General features: G+C 43.5%; 1 protein-coding gene across 1 annotated transcript in view; it reads right to left on the bottom strand.

The window, feature by feature from the left end:
- Positions 1-6,463: 6,463 nt before the first annotated feature.
- SLC5A1 (solute carrier family 5 member 1) overlaps positions 6,464-22,959 on the bottom strand; it is a 94,603-nt gene continuing 78,107 nt past the window's right edge. The window contains exons 11-15 of the mRNA XM_077461526.1: positions 21,669-21,819; positions 20,806-20,974; positions 15,224-15,439; positions 8,650-8,755; positions 6,464-7,155 (exon numbers count right to left, since the gene is read on the bottom strand). Coding sequence (XP_077317652.1) covers positions 6,947-7,155; positions 8,650-8,755; positions 15,224-15,439; positions 20,806-20,974; positions 21,669-21,819 — 851 coding nt within the window. The 3' untranslated portion in view covers positions 6,464-6,946. The remainder of the gene's footprint in view (positions 7,156-8,649; positions 8,756-15,223; positions 15,440-20,805; positions 20,975-21,668; positions 21,820-22,959) is intronic.

The following is a 22,959-nucleotide window of genomic DNA, read 5'->3' as shown; positions in this document are numbered from 1 at the left end:
GTTGAAAACTTGCGCGATGACGTGTACAGCACGTACGACGGGACTAGAAAAATGACGTCCAATACACTGCAATGCAACCTTCGGCCGTGTAAATCCTTTCTGAGCATGCGCCATACTTAGTCCGTCCAACTTGCCTACACACGAGCGGACTGTCCGCTGAAACCAAGTTTGGACGGACAAAACCAAGTTTGGACGGACAAAATTACGGAAATTCCGAAAGACAAAGTCCGTCAGACTGTCCGCTGAAAAAGTCCGCTGAAGCCCACACACGAGCGGATTGTCCGCTGAAACACGGTTCAGCGGACTAAGTTGGGCAGACAATCCGCCCGTGTGTACGCGGCCTTAGAAGAAAACCTGTTAGAGTCTGCAAAAGACTTGAGACTGGGGTGAAGGTTCACCTTCCAGAGGGACAATGACCCTAAACAAAAATGTAATTCTCTTCATGTGCAAAGCTGGTAGAGACATACCCAAAATGACTTGCAGCTGTAATTGCAGTGAAAGGTGGTTCTACAAAGTATTGACTCGAGGGCTGAATACAAATGCACGCCACACTTTTTAGATATTTATTTGTAAAAAAAACGTTGAAAAACATTTCTTATTTTACTTCCACTTCACAATTATATGCCACTCTGTGTTGGTCTATCACATAAAATCCCACTTAAATAAATTTATGTTTTTTGGTTGTAAAATGACAAAATGTTGAAAATTTCAAGGGGTGTGAATACTTTTTCAAGGCACTGTAGGTGTATTTGTTTATGTAATCTGTTTTACATATCAAGCTCTACCCCCACAGGAGCCACTGATGGTTTTGGGTTCTATGTTCTTGTCTGGCCCTATGGAAGGCCTCACCCTCACACACTGACACCACTAGAATACCTTGTGTAGCTTTCCATATGAAATATTATACCTCAAGCAAACAGAGGGGATAACTAAGAGGTGGAGAAGGCTATGTCATTTGAGAGCTCTCAAACAAAGGGACTAAGTTCAGGCCTTTAAACTTAAATTCTATAACAGAACACAATTCTGCCTTCAGAATAGAGAAACGCAAGCAAGTCTCTTCCTGACAGCTATGTTGGGCCCTTCAAAACTATTGGCACGCAGGGTGATGGAGTAGAGTCAATAGGTGGCATTCAACAGCAGTAAATCAGCAGCAGTCATCACTCTATGGATAGCTCTGTCAGCCATAGAGTAACAATAAATGTAGCAACAGGTGTGATAAATCTCTGAGTGTAGTATGTCAATGAGTGGGCATGGTTTGTTAAACAGAGCCCGCCAAACAGAGCCCGCCAAGACGACGTGATATATCACGAAACGCGTAGGGCGGTGTGACACGCTATTGTTTGCCTCTTAGCCAGCACAAGGATACAACTGTGGACAATTGCGCTCGGCCGACGCTTTCCACTTTGATATGCCTTCTCTTACATCAACTTTGTAAGTGTATTTCTTCTTTCTTTCTTATAATTTTAATAAATGGTATTACACTATTTGGAGCGTTTTTCCTTTTTATGGCGGATTATTTGCTCGATTAATTGGAACATCTTTGAACTGTGATTCGATCTGAGAGTGGAAACAGGGCTGGAGAATAAGGCACTTGTGTGGTCTGGCTTGACCTCTTAAAGCGCAACCTACCAGGACGTCTGGTAAGGAGACATCTTATCTTTTTGGTGGTGGTGCACTTCAGCATGGTTTATAAGTTGGAACACAAATCAGGAAGTTGACGCTATCTGTGACACGTGGTGTTTCTCAACGTTTTCCTTCTCTGGCCTCATTCTAAGGACTATAATGAAAGGACTTTTTGAGATCTTATATAATTAGTTCATTATTTTTTTGCACAATATATTTTGTATTTTACCATAGAGTGTGGTTTAAAATTTAAGTTATTCATTGCATCTGTAATTCGTGGCAGTGTTGCACCTGTATGTTTATGAGTGTTTTTGTATATGTGACACAATATTTTGGGATTTACTATATGTATAAGTAACAATTTTATATATGGTATTTTTTCACACAGAGTTTTCTTGCAATAAGGGACATTGCACCCCTATCACTATTGTTTTTTATTGTAATTTTAGTCTCTCGGCTGAGGGACGTACACCCTATATTAACTTTTAGGGATTGCGCAGTTCTTCTTGTTTCTTTTTCCACATAGAAATATATTTTGGCCTAAATTTCTGAAGAAATTAGATTTTTTTTATTGGATATGTTGTATAACAGAAAGAGGAAAATATATATTTTTTTTTCAAAAAATTTGGTCTGTTTTCATTTACATAATAAGGAAACCCAGTGGTGATCAAATACCACCAAAAGAAAGCTATATTTGTGTGAAAAAATAATTTCATAAATGTCATTTGCATACAGTGTTGCATGCCCACACAATTGGCAGTTAAAGTAGCGCAGTGCTTAATAGCAAACTTTGCTCTAATCGTGAAGGGGGTAAAACTTTCCGAAGGTCAAGTGTTTAATGCACACTGAGCCTTGCAGCTCAGCATACATATACAGAACCTCTCTGTACTTAGATGATGTGACTCCATTGCTCATGCATGGGAGTGACATGGTCCAGCCAATAAAGTTGAAGAGTCCAAACCCAGAAGGAAGATGGGGAGAAGATGAATGATCTCATGACCAGCAGGAGTGCTAACAGCACAAGTCTGGAGAGGATTACCTGGCAGGTAGGTCTGCCATAATGAGCTAATATGCTGTGAATAAAAGCACATTGTAGCTAACAGCTTCTAGGAGCCTGTTAAAAAAAATGCAAAGTTAATTCCGCTTTTAAGTGCTTACACAGGTTTTTCAGAATGTTAAATAATGTTCTTTTTATTGAAGTAAAATAAAAAACAATGAGATAGGATATTCAAAGCAGGAAATATATCGGGTAACTTATTCAAAAAGTTGATCAAAGTTCATGAAGGAAGACGTGTGTATTCCCTCATGACAAGTGATTCGTTTGGATCATTTCAGTGAGAAAGTGAGAAAACAAAAGTGTACGTTGTATGGATAAGGTTCATTTTCAGAAATCAAAAATTAAACATATGTTAAAGGCCTTGACTTTGACAAGACTGTTTTAATTACATACCTAGCAAGTTTTAAATTCCTACCTGGTGCCAAGGCTGGCATCAGTGTCATGTTTTCCAGAAAAGGAATTTGTCATGTGTTTTGTCTACTGATGCTTTTGTATTTGTATTCTCTTTCTGGAGATTCACTCAAAGTCTGTTGGCTGTATTCAACTCCAGCAAATTATAAATGAGCAAAGACTTTCTTAGGGCGCTTTCAGGCAGGGCCAGATTAACGTAGGGGCTATTGGAGCTGCAGCTCCAGGCCCCACCTCAATATAGGCCCAGCAGGGACAGACTGATCATTTGGATACTGCACTGCATGAGACGCACCTTGTACCTCCTGCAGCAGGGGAAAACTGAAAGTTGGGGGTGATCGGTGCGGCGGGCAATCACAGGCACCATCACCATGACAGTCTCCCTCTATGGCTCTCCATGAAGCAGCTGAAAGCCACTCCACCTCCTCTAGAGGGAGATTGGTGCTTGTAATTGCCCCCCCCCCCCGTACTGATCACCCCAAACTGTCCATTAGATTCCCCCTGCTCTGCCCCCCCCCCCCCTGTGTATGCAGTAGTGACACCTTCCACTGCTCCATTCTCCCAAAAAAGTATTGTGAAAAAAAAGTAAAAAATAAAAAAACTCCAACAAATAATAAATGAAGAAAATTATTCAAAAATGGAATAAATAATTAAAAAAATTCAATAATTAAAAAAATTAAGGGCTCATTCACATGGGTTCTTGTGCATACAGTGTGAATGAGTGGTTTGTTTAAAATATTTAATTTACTTTAACAAAAAAAAAAATGTTTTCATTTTATTTATTTCCATAAAAAGGCCCATCAAAATCCTCAGCACCAGGCCCATGATACCCTTAATCCGGCCCTGCTTTCAGGGGTGTAACTAGAAATCACAGGACCCCATAGCAAGTCTAGTCTCTGGAGGGGCACTGCCAGAAAATATTTTTTTTTGGGGCCAATTTATCAGGGCAATGGCTGATGTGGGAACTTCATTCATCGCGGCACCATGGTTATTATGGTGTCAGGATGATTGAAACACATTATTTCTATTATTACATTGTTATAGAAAATGAAATAGTTCAACTCACCATAATGCAGAATCAGTGGGAGCCTTTAGTGTATCACTTGTCACCGTCGCCTGCCACCAGATGCAGATTGTCACTAGTTACAAATTGTCCACTATAACCTGCCACAAGTTGCAGATTGTCACTTTCCTGCTAAGGTGGGGAATGGGGATTGTCACTTCCTGTGTCCCAGTCTGAGCCAGGCAGCAGAGAGATGAGGTAATCTCTCTGCTGCCTGCACAGTGAGTGAGGGTGGAACTGCCAGGATGCAGGGCGGGTGCCGGGCGGTTTGAGATGATGTCATCTCTCTGCTCAGCCACGCGCTGATTGGCCAGTCCACCCGCCGAGCCACTCAGCTGCGTCCGCTCGCACAGTCAATGTCAGCTCACCCACCGACTGCTCACCGGGCCCTACTCGGCTGCGGGTCCCATAGCACCCACGTATTGATACTATTAGATGAATTCTACAGTACCATGGTGTAAAATGCAATTCTACAGTACCATGGTGTAAAATGCAATTCTACAGCACCATGGTGTAAAGTGCAAAAATGCAACGAAAACAAGAATTTATATATTGCGTCTTACTATTCATTAGATGTGGTGGCTGCAATTATTTTCTCTTTTTAGACACCTTTGCTTAATTTTCACCTGGTAATCCTTCCAGTAATGTACTATGCTCTTATGCAGGATAAACGTCAGGTTAAGCTATATTACAGAATCTGTAGTCCACAGAGCTAAACTGGGCAGGACTGATATAGGACTACAGAGTGCACAGGACAGCACTGGATTTCTGCCAGGGTCAATCTTTTTTTTTTCTGCACTAATGCAGCAGGTTTGATAAAATGTTTTACATTTTAGAACAGCATAAAATGGAACACATATACAGTAAATAAAAATAAATTTGCAGAGTTGCCATCCGTATTGGACTTTACTTTCACCCACAGGATCAATTTATTGCTTAGTAGTTTTTTCACTTTAGTGATTCCCTGTGGAATCAGATACAAAGCAGGATATTCAGGCACACAGATAAAGAGGTGGAGGCAGGAAATAAAAGGATAAGTTTGCCTTTCCCGGAAAAAAATAAAAATAAAATGCACATATTTTTACAGAAAAAAATTTGCATTTGTTTTTTCCTGCAGGAGCTTGGAAAGCATTGCATGACTGATCCACTGATCACAGGTGCAAGGTCAGGCTTCCGTAGACAAGCCCTGCAGCTTTCTGCCGTACCTTTATACGGGCTGCCTGTTGAAAGCTGTAGGGCTTGTGAATGAACTACAAGAGCTCTCATCAGCACCCTGAGGTCCAAGCTGTCGGCCACGGTGGTTGATGGTGAATGACATGGCCATGTGGGTGGCCGTGCTGTTTTTAAATTGTGACAACGGGTGTGAGAAGAAGATCCCCCGCCCGCCGTCACAGGAAGGACGGATCGGGGAACCTGGCGCCAAATGCTGGAACATGTTACATGCTCCACCCTAAATACAAGTGAAACAGGTAACAAAGGTGAACTTATCCTTTAAGACAATTTAAAGATAGCGTACTGAGTGTAGGCAGGCGAGGCTGCAGTATATCCTTCAATCTGAAGGTGTCACTGTGCTGTTTCTTCAGGCTGGCAGAACCCCATTGAGGAATAATTGTCTCCTGCTATGGGCTCTAGGCAGCCATCTTGGGGGGACAGCAATCCAATTGAATACTGAAGTCCCAAGAAAGGTAGTTGTCTTGACTATGCATTCTATAAATAGTAGGATACTGTGTCATTCGAGGTCTCCGCAGTGTGGGAGTAAGATAGGCACAGAGCCCCGCTGGACAGGTAGAGAATAAGAGCGACATTAGGGAGAGGTACCTGTTAAGGAGGAAAAGAGTAGGTTTCCCCTCACAGGGTGTCTCCTCTGTCAGCTTCCTGGAAGAGTCTTCCACTGGCAACCAGATATCTGCAGGGACATTTGGGGATTACAGTGTGAACAATCTATAGCCTCCTCCTAGGGAAGTGTTCCTCTGGCATTCTGTGTTTCTATGAATGGCTGACATGTTACTATTTGGAACAGTGCCCTCTTCCGCCTGAAGAAGTGTATGACCTCTAATATATGTAGTGCCATTGCTGTAACTTGTCTTATTTCTGTGAAAAGTCAATTTCTACAATATAGACAAAGTTCATGTATCCAATTATTGGGTACACTTGTTAGGCCCCGCCTACATGTTGGCAAGTGGTGTGTAGGTGGCATGCACTTTATCACTGGTGGCAAGGTTTACCTCTGGCAACATTGGCTGGTTCTGATGGTATGGACTGTTACATAGTCAATCAACACTGGTTGTACAAATGACAATGAAGTAACAAAATTATATTTCATAATAATAGTTTATTTATGTATTAAAATACAAGAGTTGTTTTACAAATATGGAAGAATTCTTTATCTATTAATTGTAGCTTTTGGACAATTTCTTCTGTGAAATATTTTCATATACCATCATTAACGCAATACATTCTAGTCAATGATGTCCATCATTGGTCCTAGCTTATTTTTAGTAACCTAGGATAGGTTAGTTATGTGTGGATGAAATTCACTACCAATGTCTTGCTACTTCACCCTGCAATAGGGCATGTCTGTGTAATATGTACTGCTATTGGAGCTTCATGGGCAGGAAGAGTTACCCACAGGGTAGATTTTTCATCACGTCCATATTTCCTTCGTTTTGTATCATCCAAATCGTTCTCATAAGCAGAAAAAAGTCATAATTGGTACCGCTCTCTGCCATTAACCTTTATTTGATGATTGGACCAAACAATGTCTATTAGGATTCAGCATAAAGAATATATTACATCTAGGCAAAGTATGCATGGCAGAACACAGCAACAGCTAGTAGGATAATGCCATTGATATTGGAAACATTTCTCCATAGTGGCTTTTCGGACGTGTCTGTCAGCTTTGCTTCCGCGGCCGCCTTCTCTTCCTCACTAAGTTTTGGAGCCTTCTTTGTTTCAAACCCGCAGAACCAATTGTAAGCCTTCTTCCACCAACTCATTTGTTTCTCTGCATCAAATGTAAAAATAAAAGAGTTGAATGAATAACTGACAAACAAAATGCTACACTTAAACTGACTCTATCAACTTTTTTTTTGTCGGCTGAAGAACTGTCACTAGCTCGGAGCACCCTTTTGGTCCTGCAGTAGGATTTAAAACAAATAGTATTCTGTGTTTCAGTGAATGGGGGACCTATTGTAGATTCAGAATTTTTTTAATGTAATCATGACCGACTTTGCTGATCAGATATCAATGGCTTGTATTTTGTGAAATGCTTTTGTACCTGGTTGAAAATTTGATTACACTAGTTGGGCGCATCCTGAGTACTAAGGTCCCATAGGTACGGATCTATACCTATTGTAACATGTACAGTTATTTACCGTATATACTCGAGTATAAGCCGAGATTTTCAGCCTCTTTTTTGAGGCTGAAAGTGCCCCCTCGGCTTATACTCGAGTCACCGCTGTCTGACTGCTCGATCAGCGTATCGAGCAGACAGACGGCGGACATTAAAATTCAAAAGCCGCGCCTCCTTCTCCGCCTCCGCCTGTGATAGGCGGAACACTGAATTTCCCAGCAGTCAGTGTTCCGCCTATCACGGACATCCGTTCATTCTCATACTACGGACGAGTATGAGAGGATGTCCGTGATAGGCGGAACACAGGCTGCTGGGAAATTGAGTGTTCCGCCTATCACAGGCGGAGGACGGAGGCGCGGCTTTTGAATTGTAGAATGGCCGCCGAGAAGAGCGGCGATCCATCGGCACGACACGGGACGGAGGAGGCACGGAACGGAGGAGGCACGGGACAGAGGAGGCACGGGACAGAGGAGGCACGGGACAGAGGACGCACGGGACAGAGGACGCACGGGACAGAGGAGGCTCGGGACGACGGCGGCTCGGGACGGAGGCTTGGGACACAGGTAGGCTGGACACACACACAAGGCTGCACGGACACACACACACACACACACACACACACACACACACACACACACACACACACACACACACACAGGGATGGATGGATGGATGGATGGATACACACACACACACACACACACACACAGGGATGGATGGATGGATGGATGGATACACACACACACACACACACAGGGATGGATGGATGGATGAATACACACACACACACACACACACACACACACAGGGATGGATGGATGGATGGATACACACACAGGGATGGATGGACGGACACACACACAGGGATGGATGGATGGATGGATGGATGGACACACACAGGGATGGATGGACGGACACACACACAGGGATGGACGGACACACAGGGATGGACAGCCATGTCTCACCCTCGGCTTATACACGAGTCAATAAGTTTTCCAGTTTTTTGGGGGTAAATTGGGGGCCTCGGCTTATATTCGGGTCGGCCTATACTCGAGTATATACGGGTACATTATTCAATGACTTAGAGAAGTAGGGTCCATATGCCTATTTTATTTTAATAACAATGTACTGGCTAATCTGACTAACCTTCATCAAAGTCATCATCTGATGCTTCTTCAGCAACCCAGTCTGCGGCATCAAGGTCTTCTCTTTCCTCTTTGCTATTCCTCAGGGACCAGCACAAGCGGTAAAGCTACAAAAAAAAAAAGTTTTTATATTTTTGTCACATTATGCCTAGCACCTCTGTTTTACTCTTGTTTTAGTGATCTAGTACATTTTGGAATTGGATGCAAACATTTAGACTGGGTTCCCACTATTGCGAATTGGATGCGGAGAACAGCAGGATATTTTGACTGGCTCTCTATGGAGTCGGTTCACATATCTCCACAGCAGGTCCGGTGTGTTTTGCAGAAAAACGCTGTGTGTCTTTTGCTCTGTTTCAGGTCTGAATTCAGACCAAGATTCGGGCACAAATTGGACCTGTAACGGTGAACCAGGATGCACCCCTGCTGTGAGCTGCATGCAGTTCATATGTGAACCCAGCCTTACATATTCTTGTTATAGTTCAGTCATGTTTTCACGTCTATGCAATAAAACCAGTGTATATCAAGCCCAAAACCTTTTTTTTTTAGTTTTAGATCAGGAAAAGATTATAATATGTATCTATTTTTTACCACTAACCAGGACAGTTAGAGATTTTTCCCTCACTTCCTGTTTTTCTTACAATAGTTTTACCAGACAAGAACTAGGCTGCGAGTTGAAGGGAAGGACCTCCAAGGTGATATTCTCTGAAATATTGCCTGTGCCATGCGCAACACAGGAAAGGCAGGGGGTGATTAGAGAGCTGAATGCATGGCTAAAGACCTGGTGTAAGAAGGAGGGTATGGACTCTAGAGAGAGAGATATCATTATGCCCCTGTACAAATCATTAGTAAAACCTTATGTGAAATATGCAGTTCTGTTTTGGGGACCAGTTCTCAAAAAGGAGATCAGGGAACTGGAGAAAGTGCAGAGAAGGGCAACCAAACTGATAAGAGGCATGGAGGAACTCAGCTAATAGGGGGGGGTATGATCAACATGTACAAATACATAAGTGGTCCATACAGTGAGGACAAGAGAGGACAAGGGGGCACTCTTTACGTCTGGAGGAAAAAAGATTTTATTTCCAAATATGGAAAGGTTTCTTCACAGTAAGAGCTGTGAAAATGTTGAATAGACTCCCTCCAGGGGTGGTTCTGGCCAGCTCAGTAGATTGCTTTAAAAAAGGCCTGGATTATTTCCTAAATGTACATAATATAACTTGGTACTGACATTTATAGGTAAAGTCGATCCAGGGCAGTGGCGGAATTACCAGGGTCGCACCAGTCGCACTTGCAACTGGGCCCTGGCATTCTGCCACTGTGGGAGGGGCCCAAAGACAGCACGGAGGACAGTATGGATGCTCAGTGAAGAGCATGCCCCAGGTGGTCTTAATCTGTGCGGTGAGGAGGAGGGAGCGAGGGACACACAGGGAGCTTCTGCCACTTCTCCTGTGATTCTCCCTCATATGCTGATTCCCGAGCTCTGCAGTTCCAGTCACTGGAACTTTGCCTTATCTCTCCTTCTTTCTGCAACTATTACTCACTCCCCCCCGGCTCTCTCCGTGTCACTTCACCTTCTTCCTGTGTCTCACTCGATCTGCTCATCTTCTCCACAATCCTGCAGTAAGTTGGCAGTGATCCTCTTGAATTTTTTTTCCTGTTAACTTTGTCCTTTTTTCTCCTATCTGCTCTACCACCCATAAATCTGCACTACACACGCCCCTGCAGAACCCCCCCCCCCCCAGCTCTGGTCATTCCCATATGTCTGACACCCTTTCCATCCCAGTTTATTCATCTACTACCTGTCCTGTCCCTATAATGCAGCCTTAGCACTTTCTCTGTACTCCTTCATTTATTTATTTTGGGTACTTTTACTGGGTACTTACACTTCATGTACTCTTACTCTTACCTAGACCCCCACCTATTCACTCCTTTCTTATCCATCCACCCCTGATGTCTCAAAAGTGAGACATCAGGGGGTTTAAGACCCCTGATATTTCACCAAAGCTCCCAACAGGGCTCCTAATTTAAAAACAAAAAGTAAATAAAAAACATAATGTAAAAATAAAGAAGTGCATATGTGTTTGAGTTTTGGGGTGCACACCCTTATGCAATAGTCTGCACACACCTGTGTACCTTGCATAATAATAAATTACTTAAAACTTCAAATTATAATTTTTTTCACCCTAATGCAATAGTCTGCACACACCTGTGTACCTTGCATAATAATAAATTACTTAAAACTTCAAATTATAATTTTTTTTAAAGCTGAACTCCACCCTTACCTTCAGTCTTGCACTGATGAACAGGCTCCTCTAATGTATTACTCTGATTTCACTGCACATTGTGAGATTCTCACAGTGTGCATTGGAAACTGCACCAAGTCAGACAGAATCTGTTTAATTTCCTGGTTGGAGGACATCTAGCATCATCTAGTCCTCTCCACTCCAGCCTTACTGTCCCTGACCAATTAGCATTATAGATGGGCATTGGGCAGTCTGACTGGGAACACCACTCCCCCAAACTGGCATTCACCCATAAAGGCATATTGATATTTAATAGGTGGCATGCATTTTGCCACTGATGCTATAATCTGCTACTGGCAACATTGCAAAATTAATCTAATTTGCATAACCCCTCCCCATACCCAGCCCACTGCTTGTTTCAGAGCTGAGGGCTCTTGAGAGGAGTACTGAGGCAGGGTATTGTGAAGACTTTAAGCCCCATACACACTATCAGTTTTTCCTTCAGGTTTACCAAAACCATGTAGTGCAAGGGCCTGTCTGATTGCATACAAATTGAAACAAATTGAAACTCCTAAGATTTGACCTCATATTATATGGTTTTGGTAAATCTGAAGGAAAAACTCAGCAGAAAAACTGATAGCGTGTATGGGGCTTTAGGCTTTAGTTATGTACAGAACCCTGCCACCCTTTCCACCCACCATGATGTCCCTGCATTGTAAAGAAAAGTACAGTGACCTATGGAGGACATATGTGGGTCTAAAATATAATATAAAATTAAAACAGAAACATTTTATTGAAATATTTCAGTAGCATGTTGATGGGAGGGGGTGGTAGGGAGTACCTATTTTATAAGGCTAGGTTTCCACTAGTGCAACTTTTCATGCGATTTGGGACGGAAAAGTCGCATGACAAGTTGTACCCCATGATTTCCAATGAGTACCGTTCATATCTGTGCGACTTCAAGATGAATCGACTTCAAAGTAGTCCCTGCACTACTTTGGTCCCACTTTGATGCGACTTGAGGTCCATAGGCCTCAAGAATACACAGGCATTGCTTCAAGTCGCGGCAAAAAAAATCACGGCCAAAATCGCGCGACTTTGGGGACGCACTAGTGGAAAAATAGCCTAAATGTGATGAATACTGAATTCCTGGTCTGAGCTTACATTATAGTGAAGTTCAGCTGTCTGAGCAATGCAAAGTATAGCACAGTGTGATGCAGTAATGTATGTTGATGCTGTATTGTGACCCTAGGTTCACACCTATGTGTTATTTAGTGCATTTTAGTTTGCAGATACGTACTACAGTCCATTTAACATAGTTTCCTATGGTACAAGTTCACATCTATGCATTTTGCAGCCGATGCGTTTTTGGAAAGTTTCGGAGACCTTTTTCCCACGTTTGGTGGGCAATAGACTTCAATGGAATCGCACCAAAATGCAAGTGTTGTGTTTGTGATGCGATTTTTGATGTGTTTTGCAGTTTTTATTTTAACACTGTATCTAGCTGGTTGATAAGCAGGGGGCATGTCCTTAACAACTGATGAGTCATCAGCTGTCAGCTGGATTCCCCCGCTGAAAGCTGAATGTAAAAAAAAATAGAAAAATTGCCGGCAAAAAAAAAATTGCGAAAAAAATGGCGTGGGGGTCTATACCAGGCCCATCTGGTCTAGTATGGATTTTCAGAGGGGACCCTCCACGCCTAAATGTTAAAAAAAAATGATGTGGGGTCCCCCCCAAAATCCATACCAGACCCTTATCTGGGCGTGCTGCCCGGTAGGTCAGGAAAGGGATGGGACGAGTGAGCGACCCCCTCCTGAACAATACCAGGCCGCATGCCCTCAACATGGGGAGGTGGGTGCTTTGGTACTCTGCGCCCCCCCCACCCCAAGGCACCTTGCCCCATGTTGATGAGAACAAGGGCCTCTTCCCAACAACCCTGGCCGGTGGTTGTCGGGGTCTGCGGGCTTATCGGAATGTGGAAGCCCCCATTACCGAGGGGGCTCCCAGATCCCGCCCTGCCATGTGAATGGGTATCGGGTACATCCTACCCTTACCTATTCACAGGGAAAACTGTGAAATGTTAACAAATTACAAGAACCAGTTTTTGACAAGTCCTTTATTAAATAAGAAGGCGGGAACCATCTTCTCCCAGAGCCATCATCTCCCATGGAGCTGTCTTCTTCCTCGCCGCCGCCATCTTCTTCTTCCTCGCTGCCGCCCAGAGAGCCTGCCCCTTGTAATGTCATGTGACTTCACAAGGGACGGACTCTCCGGGCGACGTCATTGGATGGCCACGCCCCATGCCTATATAAGAGGTGCAGGACAGCAGGAATATCACAAAGGAGAAAGACAGCTTCAGGGCAAGAACAGCCTTTTTTTTTTTTAAGCGGGTAACCGGCGGCGATGAAGAAGATGGTGGCGGCCAGGAAGAAGAAGATGGCGGCGAAGAAGAAGATGGCGGTTGCAAGGAAGAATCAAGCTTCACGGGAAATGATGGCAATGAGAGATGACGGCACCGGGAGAAGATGGCTCCGAGTTTTTTATTTAATAAAGGACTTGTCAAAAACCAGCTCTTATAGTTTGTTAACATTTCAAATTTTTTTGGTGAATGGGTAGGGGTAAGATGTACCCGATACCCATTTACATAGGAGGTGTGAGATCTAGGGGCCCCCCTTGTTAATGGGGGCTTCCAGATTCTGATAAGCCCCCGCCCGCAGACCCCGACAACCACCGGCCAGGGTTGTTGGGAAGAGGCCCTTGTCCTCATCAACATGGGGCAAGGTGCCTTGGGGTGGGGGGGGTGCAGAGCACCAAAGCACCCACCCCCCCATGTTGAGGGCATGCGGCCTGGTATTGTTCAGGAGGGAGGGACGCTCACTCGTCCCCGCCCTTTCCCGATCTACCGGACGGCATGCACGGATCTGAGGGTATATAAGGGTGTGATATAGATTTTGGAGGGGGCACCACGTCATTTATTTAAAAAATCTGAATACATACTAGATCCAAATGGCCTGGTTTAGACCTGGGGGGACCCCAAGATGTTTTTTTTTTGGCATTACATACATTCAGCTTTCAGCGGGGAAGCTCGCTGACAGCTGATGACTCATCAGTTGATAAAGACCGGAGCGGGCGGCTTCCAGGCCCCCTCCTTAGCAACCAGCTATATACAGTGTGTTTACAGTGCATTTAAAGAGAAAAACAAAACAAAAATGCATGAAAACTGCATGCAAAAACGCGGGTTTAAAACGCAAAACGCACTATAAATTGTGCCTTAAAAATGCATTAGGTGCAGCCGCATAGATGTGAATGTAGACTTAGTGCGTAGGTGTAAGCTAGTGTAGCAGTGGTCAGTGGGCTGGTGCACACAGGTGCTGTGGTGGTGTGTGGGGAAACACAAGCAGTTGCAGTAGTAGTAAGTATATAATCATATGTTGGTTCAGTGGTGACAAATGGAGAAGAATTTGTGGGTGCTGTGGCAGACAATGCAGATAGCACTTCAGTTCAGTGGTGGTAGGTGCGAAAGTGTGTGCGGTGCAGTGGTGACCCGAGTCTCGGTGTAGTGGCAGTCAGTGATGTAGCTTGTGACAGTACAATGATGGCAAGTGGGGTAGCGCACATTGGTGTAGTGGTGGTGACTAAGGTAGAGTTCTTCAGTGCAGAAGCACATGACGGTGCAGTGGCGGTTAGTGAGGTAACACCGGTGCTGTTTCTATCTAGGCACAGTTGAGTGGTTCAGTCTTGTTTGCAGTAGAAAAAAGTAGAGCAAACCTTATATTTTTAGTGCAACACAATACAATGCATGTTAGGGCAACTCAACACAGGAAAAACAGCAGGCCAACACAAGTTTGGCACCTCTGCAATGCCACCCTTTCTATGTTCCAGGAAGTGAAAAGTGCATGTTAAAAACGCAATACACCACAACTCAGCATGCCAACACACGTCAACGCATGTGTGTTTACCTGTGCTCAATGCACACATTGCAGTGTGAATGCACCCCTAAACTTTCTTCCATTACAGTTTGGTACATATGTTCAGGAAAGGGTACATCTATAAAGAGTAGTTGTATTGTACTGTAATTGTGTTGTCCCCCCTATACATTGTAAAGCGATGCGTAAACTGTTGGCGCTATATAAATCGATAATAATAATAATAGTTGTAGTCCCTATCTATACCTAGACCAATATGTGGTGATCTGTAAAAAAAAAAAAAAAGGGCCAGAAGAGCCAACACTGCCCTGACTCCAAGAAGTCATGTCAAATACTAAAACCTTTATAATCTTACTTGTGTGGCAAAATGAAATATGTAAAAAGAAACAATGTTTCACTTTTTACTCACATTTTTGTCTGGGATTGGCTTGGTCATTAGCGATACGGCCAGAACAATGATGCTGGTTGCAGTAAAGAGAATAATAGCAAAATACAGGTAATGCACCCCACAGATGATCGTCGGACAGTTACTGGGCTTCTGACAGGTTCCGGTACCAAAAGCAAATTCTGTAATCATCCGCGACAGACCAATTAACAATCCAATAATTAATCCCCAGAAAGCTCCCTGGTAGAAAATGAAAAAGTGATTAAATATTTAAAAACCTAGCCACACCTTGTTCATTATTTTATACACACACTCATGTAATTGTGAATGTATCTCTAGACATTTTATGTGATCTCTGCAATTGTACCATTTCTGACAATCAGGCTTTCTGTAAAGCACATCACTTGGTTACCAGATTAAATTACATATAAATAATACAAGTTGTCAACTTTCAGTTGATCCTGATCCCCCACAGTTTTTCACTTTCGGAGCATGGATGAGCACTATGGTCAGCTGTAGTCCCATGTGTGAAGGTAGGTTTATGGCAGCTTCCAAAACGTGAAAAAACAAACAAAAAAAAACAAGCAGGGACGTTAAATTGAAGCTGAATTCAAAATGTGAAGATTTTGTCTCTAGAAAACACCTTGAAGCATTAGTTGTACCTAATCAGTACCTTGAAATATTTACTAGTTGCCTTGAAATATTACTAAGAAATGGCAGTTCACTTCTGGCACCTAGGCACTCATATCTGAACTGAGTTTGGTTGTGTCACTACTGTACCACTCACTGTTCTCCTTGCTGGAGAGGAAACTGTATCTGAGGACCCATGGTAAACCCCCAACTGTATGACATTTAGATTGATAAAGCCCTGAGTATCATAAACAACTGCCATTTTTGCAGAAAATACTTGGGTATATTCTCAAGTGCAAGCATATATTGTTGACACAAGTGACAGAATGCAGCACAGAGCAATTGAGAAAGAACAGACTATAAGCAGTATCACCCTGTGATACTGTGATGCCTGTATGAGAACCATCATGGCAAAATCACCAGGTATTACTTTAATAAAAGTTGCACATTTAGAAAGATTAAAAGATCATTTGAAATTACATTAACATGTTAAATATTATATGAAACTTTAGTAACTGGGTATATATATATATATATGTATGTATCTATATATATATATATATATATATATATATATATATATATATATATATATATGTAAACAGTATTTCACAAACGTGAGTACACCCCTCACATTTTTGTAAATATTTTATTATATCTTTTCATGTGACAACTCTGAAGAAATTACAATTTGCTACAGTGTAGTAAAGTAGTGAGTGTACAGCTTGTATAACAGTGTAAATTTGCTGTCCCCTCAAAATAACTCAACACACAGTCATTAATGTCTAAACTGCTGGCAACAAAAGTGAGTACACTTCTAATGCTGCGTACACACAATCTGACTTTCCGGCGGGCCAGAGTCCGTCGGACAATTCGATCGTGTGTGGGCTCCAGCAGACTTTTTCTTCCCCAAAGTCCGGTGGACCTAGAATTAAAACTTGTTTTAAATCTTCCTGCTGAAAGTCTGCCGGACCCAGTTCCTGTCAGGAAGTCCGTTCGTCTGTATGCTGGTCCGACGGACCAACTACGACGCAATGGTAACTGCAGCACCTGCCCGTGAGAATGGCTACAGGGTATTGTAAACCAGGCCCTTAGGTCTGGTATGGATTTTAAGGGTAACCCCCTACGCTGAAAAAACGGTGTGGGGTCCCCCCAAAATCCATACCAGACCCTTATCCGAGCACGCAGCCCGGCCGGCCGTATGCCCTCAACATGGGGGGTGGGTGCTTTGGGTAAGGGGGGCCTCTTCCCGACAACCCTGGCCATTGGTTGTTGCGGTCTGCGGGCGGGGGGCTTATCGGAATCCAGATCCTGGCCCCCCACCCTATGTGAATGAGTATGGGGTACATCGTACCCCTACCCATTCACCTGGGGGAAAAAGTGTCCATGAAAAATACACTACACAGGTTTTTAAAGTAGTTTATTAGGCAGCTCCGGGGTCTTCTTCCGACTTCGGGGGTCTTCTTCTCACTTCAGGGGTCTTCTTCTGACTTCTTTGCGTTTTCCGGTTCTTCTCGCTGGGCTCCTTCGCTATCTTCTGCTCTTTTGCCGCTCTTTTGCTAACGGTGGCCCGGCTTTCTCCTTCATCGTCTTCTTCTTCCTTCTTCTGTTCTTCCGATGTTGACACAATGCTCTCTCCCGCTGTAACACGTAACCGTATGACATTACCCGCTGTAACACGTAACCGTATGACATTAAGCTCGCCCCTTATGCCCTTATGCCTATAGTCGCCACGCACCGTGTCCACGGCATTACAGCGGGAGAGAGCGTCGTGTCAACATTGGAAGAACAGAAGAAGGTATAAGAAGAAGACGGCGATGGCGACGACGGAGGAGAAAGCCGGGCCACCGCTAGCAAAAGAGCGGCAAAAGAGCAGAAGATAGCGGAGGAGCCCGGCGAGAAGAACTGGAAAGTGCAGGGAAGTCGTAAGAAGACCCCCCGAAGTCAGAAGAAGACCCCCGGAGCTGCCTAATTAACTACTTTAAAAACCTGTGTAGTGTGTTTATTTTATTGACACTTTTTCCCCCTGGTGAATGGGTAGGGGTACGATATACCCCATACTCATTCACATAGGGTGGAGGGCCGGGACCCTTTCCCAAAGCACCCACCCCCCATGTTGAGGGCATGTGGTCTGGTATGATTCAGGAGGGGGGGCGCTTGCTCATCCCCACCCCCTTTCCTGACCAGCCGGGCTACGTGCTTGGATAAGGGTTCGGTATGGATTTTGGGGGGACCCCACGCCGTTTTTTCGGTGTAGGGGGTTACCCTTAAAATCCATACCAAGTGACGGGGCTCGCAAGGTGTCAATCTCGCCGATGAAATCGGCAAGATTGACTTCCTTCTGTAGTCCCGTCGTACCTGGAGTCACGTTCAAAGTGAATGGACTTTAGTCTGTGTGTGTTCGTTCATTTGGAAAGTCCATCGGACCTCCACCAAAAGTCCGTCGGGAAGTCTGACGGCCCTAGTCCGCCGGAAAGTCCGTTCGTGTGTGTGTGCAAGTGTGCTCGCTTGGAAAGTCCGGCGGACCTCCACTGCAAAGTCCGGTGGACCAAGTCTGCCGGAAAGTCCGACCATGTGTACGTGGCATAAGTGAGAATGTCCAAATTGAGTCCATTTAGCCATTTTCACTCCCAGTGTCATGTGACTCATTAGTGTTACAAGGTCTCAGATGTGACCTTGTGAGGGGTGTACTCACTTTTGAGATACTGTATATATATATATATATATATATATATATATATATATATATATATATATATATTATATTTATATATTATATGCAATGTGTTAGTGTGGTACCCCAACAGAGGAAGCACACATGGTTCTCAACCAGGCAGGTTGAGGGGCTCCAGGGGATTTGCTCATTCGGGAGGAAACTGGCTTTTCAGTTTCCTCGTTTAGGAAAATCAGTTTTGGGACCTGGACCCCGGGAATTTCATAGCGATCCGGTGGGATGAAAGTCCTGATTTTGTGATCCACCAGCACACTGACTGGTCAGGTGTGTGCTGGCCTATTTTTAGAACACCTGACCATGGTTCTGAGCGTCACCCTCCCGAGGAGTCCAGGTGAGCAGGGGAGTATAGTACAAAGGTTTCCCCTTAGGGGTGGGACTTTTTAGGCACAGACTGTGAGACACTATATTTAATAAAAAAGTATGAAGTAGTTTTATTTAACAATTATCAAAAACAGTGACACAATATTCATAAAAAACCCCAGATGAAGTCCAAGTGGATGAAACGCGTCGGGAGCACTCCACTACTGCCTATTTTTTTTTTATTGATAAGCGCTTGAATAACTACACAAATGTAAGTTTGTTACTATTTTTAATAAATGTTATTTTAAAACGGTATCACGCTATTTTGCCCATATCTTTCTGCCCTATGTGGATTTCGGTTGATGTGGGAGATCTCTTTTAAGTGGTAAAGATCAAGTATACTTAGGAATTGGAGGAAGGCAATGTCCATGGTGTGACTGACCGACTTGAGATCTGGGAGTCCATTCTCCACAACCAGAGTGATAAGCATGTATGACCCTTTGAATATAAGTTCATTTGAGTCAACAGCATCCGGTATGCCTACATCTGATAAGGTGGTGGTGGTATCGGCACTTGGGTGACAGTTCGGTAGAACCATTCTTGGATTGCTTCCTCAAATCTTCACTTTATATTTGGAACTTCACTCTCACAAATGGACTTTTTGTGCTCATATTTTTAGAGTGTTTTCTTTTGTTATTCTCTCTATATATATATATTGTTCACTTTATTTACTGTAGAACACATACCAATAAGCACTAATACACAGTAATATTGGAGTGCACTTCATTGAAGTATTGGAAAACTGCAAGTGTTTGTATTTTTTCTTGTCACTAATTTAACGTGTGCACAGATTCACACACTATTTTACAGCGCTACACTTTATATATAATTTTCACAATATTCATAAAAACATGATTGGATTGTCTGTACAAATCACTTTAGAATGCATATATTTCCCGGAAAATTCCAAGCATACATGCACTAAAGATATAAACATACAATAAAGTTATATGCATTCGTGTTTCCTAAACATTACAGAGTATGATACACTCCTTCTTCAGGGATGCGAACAAGGGAGGAGTGTGCATGTCTGCATGGTATAGTAGTCAGAGAGCCCAAGCCTGTGGGTTAAGCCGCAAGGAAGCTGGAAAAGAGGCACAGTGCCTGTACAGGAACTCTGTTATAGAGCCAAGAGGGTTGAAGCATAAGCCTGAGAAGCGGTGTTGATAAAGAGCCAGGTGGCTCTGTATTTTCCATGTATGACTATTACTATGAAGTTGAAACCCCTGCGTGGGCAATCTTGGATGGACTTGTTTTTATTTTTCTTCAATAAAAGCCAAAAAGCCCTTAAACTGCATACCTGGCATGGACTCACCCCCAATATTACAATAAATATTTTTTTAATAGATAATCATACTTACCTAGGTGGATGCAGCATCGGTCCAATGCTGCATCTGTCCCCGGATGCCTCTAAGACTGAGAATCGAGTAATCTAGCACCGCAGATTGCTCAGTTGTCAGAGCTCCCCGAGCAAAGAGCTGACAACTGTTAGCAGCTCTGTGCTCTGCTCCCTCACCCCCATGCTCACTGGAGTGTTGGGCTGTGGAGAGGGTGGGAGTGGCTGGCACAGGCTCTCAGCAGCTAAATGAGAGGCTGAGCTGAATGCCTGTCCAGGCATGTGGGTGGATCTTGACTCCATTGTCACAATCTTGCCTGAGCCTGGATCAGGTCTGTGTCATAAGTAGACAGTGGACTTCAGACCGCTGTCTGCTGAAAATGGGTCAGAGGAGTGCAGAATGAACTGCACTCCTGGATCCACAGGAGAAGTACAGTCAAACAAGCTTTGGCTGTACTTCTCCTTTAAGCATTAGAAAAAGCCATAAATAAGTGACATATTTTTCTTGTTCTTACCAATAATAATTCTCTCCATCTGCTAACTTACCTGTTCATTAACTCTCTTCACAAAGATAGCCAGGAAGAAGACAGATGCAATAGGAGGTCCCAAGTAGCTAGTCACGGACTGTATATAATCAAACAACTGTCCGCTCTGTGCAGACTGCAGAATGGGAATCCAGGCAATGCTCACTCCGATCAGGAACAGCATAAAGACTCTACAAGGAGATTTGACAATAAAACAAATATCTGCATAACTGCCGTAGACACACATGGACATCCAACACTGAACGTAGTCCCGTCCTAACGAAATAACGTCATCACGTTAAGTACAATTGGATTTTCTGACAACTTTGTCCGACTGTGTGTATGCAACAGTTTCTGACAAAATCCGTTGGCCAAAATCCAACGGATTTGGTTGTCGGAATGTCCAACCGTGTGTACATGGGCTAAAAGAGGGACAATCACTCCCAATTATCATCTTTGCGGAAGAGTAAGAACGAATAACATCTTGTCACCTTTGCCAGTTTTACATTCATCCAATCATCTGCAGGCAAAAATTTGTTGTTTTTTTTTTTTTTTGCTTGTACATGATTTGGTACTTTGTTGTACCACTTTCACTAAGCTCTGGGGAAAATTCCCCTGCAAAGTGAACAGAATATTTGTCAAATCAATTGCATTGTCTACAATGGTATCACATTTAAAAAGTGTGGTATTAATAAAGTATTAGGGTAATGTTGCTCACTGAAAGAGTATAATTTTGGGCCTGTAAAGTTTGACTGATCCACACTGTAGCAGTGGTGACCCTGTCTTTGGAGTATGGCCAGCTTGCATTATGTGCTTATTTCACAGACTAAATCCTTTCCAAGGAAAGACACAAGGGTTGTGTGAGCATGGAATAGCGCCTCTTACCTTCCTGCTATCATCAGCTCCTTCTCTGATGCGCGCTTGCGGATCATGGTATAAATGTCCATGGTAAACAAGGTGCTGGCACTATTAAAGATAGATGTTAGGGAGCTCATGAGAGATGCCAACATTACGGACAACATCAAACCTCGAAGACCTGGTGAAAAAATTCACATTCAATGAAAATGCAGAAACCAAATTCAGGGAAAATTAATTAAAGGCAGATAAATGTCAGGTAAATGTTATTTACCTCACTGTATTATAGAATCTCAAAACATTTTGGTGTAGCACTACCACTGGAGGAGCCGCTGGGTTTTGGGCCTATTTCCCCCACACAGCACCCACAGCCAGGCAAAAAGAATTTTCCACACACTCTAATTGGCACAAGAGTCTAGGGGTTTTGGTTGTTGGTGTTTATTTTGGGAACAAAGAACATGGATAAGGATTGGGGATCAAAATGGAAAAAATGACGAACTAAAACACAACGGTTGAGGAACTGCTAAAGTCTCTGTCTCACAATAACTCTGAATAAAAAACCTGATTAAGCTCATATCCTGAAAAAAATTGTCTATTAAATGCAGAGAGTTTTCACCTGAAGTCCCTGATTAAAAACATACCCATCGGCCAGTACCTGAGGGTTTGCCATAATTGTTCGGATGGGGAGGACTTTGAGAAGAAGGTAAAGATTTTGGGGGAGAGATTTTACATAATAAGAAATGGCTCATCAAGGGTTATAATAGAGCTAATGACAGCAAATGGGAATCCCTCATTTTTAGATGCAAGGAGGGACAGGAAAAAGAATTGGGCCACGCTAGGTTGAGCCTACAATACACACAGGTACTGTAGTGAGTAAGGTGAGGAACATTTGCTCCGCACACTGGCACCTGCTGAGTGAAGATACTTCTGTCAGTAGGTTTATCTCAAGGAATCCACAGCTGGTATACAGGAGGGCTAGCTCACTAAGCAACCTCCTGGTACACAGTGATATGTCCTGGAAACCTCAATGCTATCCTGCTAGAACAGGTATGACTCGATGTGGAAACTGTGATTTCTGCCCCCATATGATAGATGGGGATTCCTTATGCCGCGTACACACGAGCAGACTGTATGGCGTACTTAGTCCGTCAAAACACATTTCAGCGGACAGTCCGCTCGTGTGTGGGCTTCAGCGGACTTTTTCAGCGTGCAGTCCGGCGTATTAAGAATTTCGGATTTTTCGAAATTCTGTCCGTCGTACTTTGGTTTCAGCGGACAATCCGCTCGTCAGTATGCTAGTTCGACGGACTAAGAACGGCGC

The sequence above is a fragment of the Lithobates pipiens genome, unplaced genomic scaffold (assembly GCF_037356315.1).
Source record: "Lithobates pipiens isolate NorthernLeopardFrog02 unplaced genomic scaffold, aLitPip1_a1.2 Scaffold_3, whole genome shotgun sequence".
Taxonomy (NCBI): Eukaryota; Metazoa; Chordata; class Amphibia; order Anura; family Ranidae; genus Lithobates; species Lithobates pipiens.
Note: the sequence above shows the minus strand (reverse complement) of the source record. Positions and strands in the feature narration are given on the sequence as shown.